Consider the following 1,934-nt stretch of genomic DNA (forward strand, 5'->3'; position numbering starts at 1 on the left):
AACTCTGTGTTTAACCCATAAGAGCCCACGCTGACACAGAGAGGACATTAACGTTCTGGAAAGTTCCTTATTCACTCAACTCATTCTGAACTAGATCTCACCAGAATCAGGAGATGCTGTGTTACAAGATGAGCCTGATATGCTCAAAGCTGTTCGGTGTTCTGATAAATATGTAAAGAATATGAGTTTCATCTGAGATACGACTCAGAGTGAGATGTTTGACTGAACTAGATGATGCTTGAGCCTCTGCCTCACTGCAGTGTTACTCCTGGAGTTATGATGTCTCAGGAGCAGAGACACATTCTGACTGGATACCAGACACTGGGCAGGATCTCCAGAGTTTGTAGTGTAACGCCCCCGCTGTGTGCAGGTTGGAGGGCCGTCTGAAGAAGCTGCGCTGGTGGCTGGACCTGATGGAGCAGAGGATGACCTCCGACCTGATGGAGGCTCTGCAGCGCGGCCCGGAGAGAGCAGCGCTGCAGCAGGTGGAGGAGTTCCAGCAGGAGGTGCTGAAGGAGAGGTGAGGAGTGTTTGGAGATACTCAGGAAGGCATTGTCTCCAAATGTGTTTTTGTCCCGTGCTCCGGCTCTCTCTGCTGATAGCATAAAGCTATTTGGACGTAAAAATTGCTATTTTAAGATCTTGGTTATTGTTCCTGATCACAGCGTGGGGCACACAGGATGGGTCTGAGAGCCGTCCGTTTCAAACCTCACAAATATTTCTGTTTTTACAGTTTCTGTTTGTGATGAATTATGTCATTTTAGGTGTTTTCTTTTTTTTAAGAAACCATACAATTTAAGAAATGTCAATATTCTAAATAAATCAAAAGAGTTACATTAGTCTGATCTGTTCAATAAATAATTCCTTCTCTTCTCATGGGAAACGGTTAAATATAAACTTATATAACAATAATAAAAGAACTCGATCACAATAATTCCTGTTTTTTCAGTTTCTGTCTGTGAACAGTGGTTTCATGTCGATATTTATTAACCCTTCCTCCCCCTGCAGGGACTCTTTTGAGCGTCTGTGCCAGGAGGCGCAGGCACTGAACGAGGGGGGGCGGGGCGACGGCAGTGAGACCCGGGTGTCTGCGCAGCTGCAGTCGCAGTCGCAGGCTCTTCTGCGCAGGGCGAAGGAGAAGCTGCGCTGCGTTCAGGTGTCCCTGCAGGAGACGCTGGGATACGAGGAGGCGCTGCAGAGCTCCAGGCTGTGGCTGAGCAGCGTGACGGAGCGCCTGCACCTCCTCAACTCCACCACCGGCAGCAAGGAGGCGCTAGAGAGCAGGCTGGCTGCCGTGCAGGTGAGAACACCCTCCCTGGAGCTCCCCAAATTAAAGCTTTACAATGTTTTATTTATGTTTTATGTGCAAGTAGTTTATTTGAATTTGAATTTGAAGTGTCATTTCAGAAGGTACAACGAGATCAAAGAAATCCTTTCAGTGCATATCTTACAATCACCAAGCAGTAATCACCAGAGATGACAAAAGTACACACATCCTGTACTCAAGTAGAAGTACACACATCCTTTACTCAAGTAGAAGTACACACATCCTTTACTCAAGTAGAAGTACACACATCACTCAAGTAGAAGTACACACATCCTTTACTCAAGTAGAAGTACACACATCCTTTACTCAAGTAGAAGTACACACATCCTTTACTCAAGTAGAAGTACACACATCCTTTACTCAAGTAGAAGTACACACATCCTTTACTCAAGTAGAAGTACACACATCCTTTACTCAAGTAGAAGTACACACATCCTTTACTCAAGTAGAAGTACACACATCCTTTACTCAAGTAGAAGTACACACATCCTTTACTCGAGTAGAAGTACACACATCCTTTACTCAAGTAGAAGTACACACATCCTTTACTCAACACCATCCTGTACTCAAGTAGAAGTACACACATCCTTTACTCAAGTAGAAGTAC

General features: G+C 45.0%; 1 protein-coding gene across 1 annotated transcript; it reads left to right on the forward strand.

Moving 5' to 3' along the window:
* Positions 1-364: 364 nt before the first annotated feature.
* LOC104959529 (nesprin-1-like) lies at positions 365-1,300 on the forward strand (the record flags this gene model as incomplete). The annotated part of the gene is made up of 2 exons (XM_010787426.1): positions 365-520; positions 1,009-1,300. Coding segments are annotated over exons 1-2 (399 nt in total), but the record flags the coding sequence as incomplete, so codon positions are not given.
* Positions 1,301-1,934: the final 634 nt, after the last annotated feature.

Source organism: Notothenia coriiceps, unplaced genomic scaffold (assembly GCF_000735185.1).
Source record: "Notothenia coriiceps isolate Sejong01 unplaced genomic scaffold, NC01 NC01_scaffold00030402, whole genome shotgun sequence".
NCBI lineage: Eukaryota > Metazoa > Chordata > Actinopteri > Perciformes > Nototheniidae > Notothenia > Notothenia coriiceps.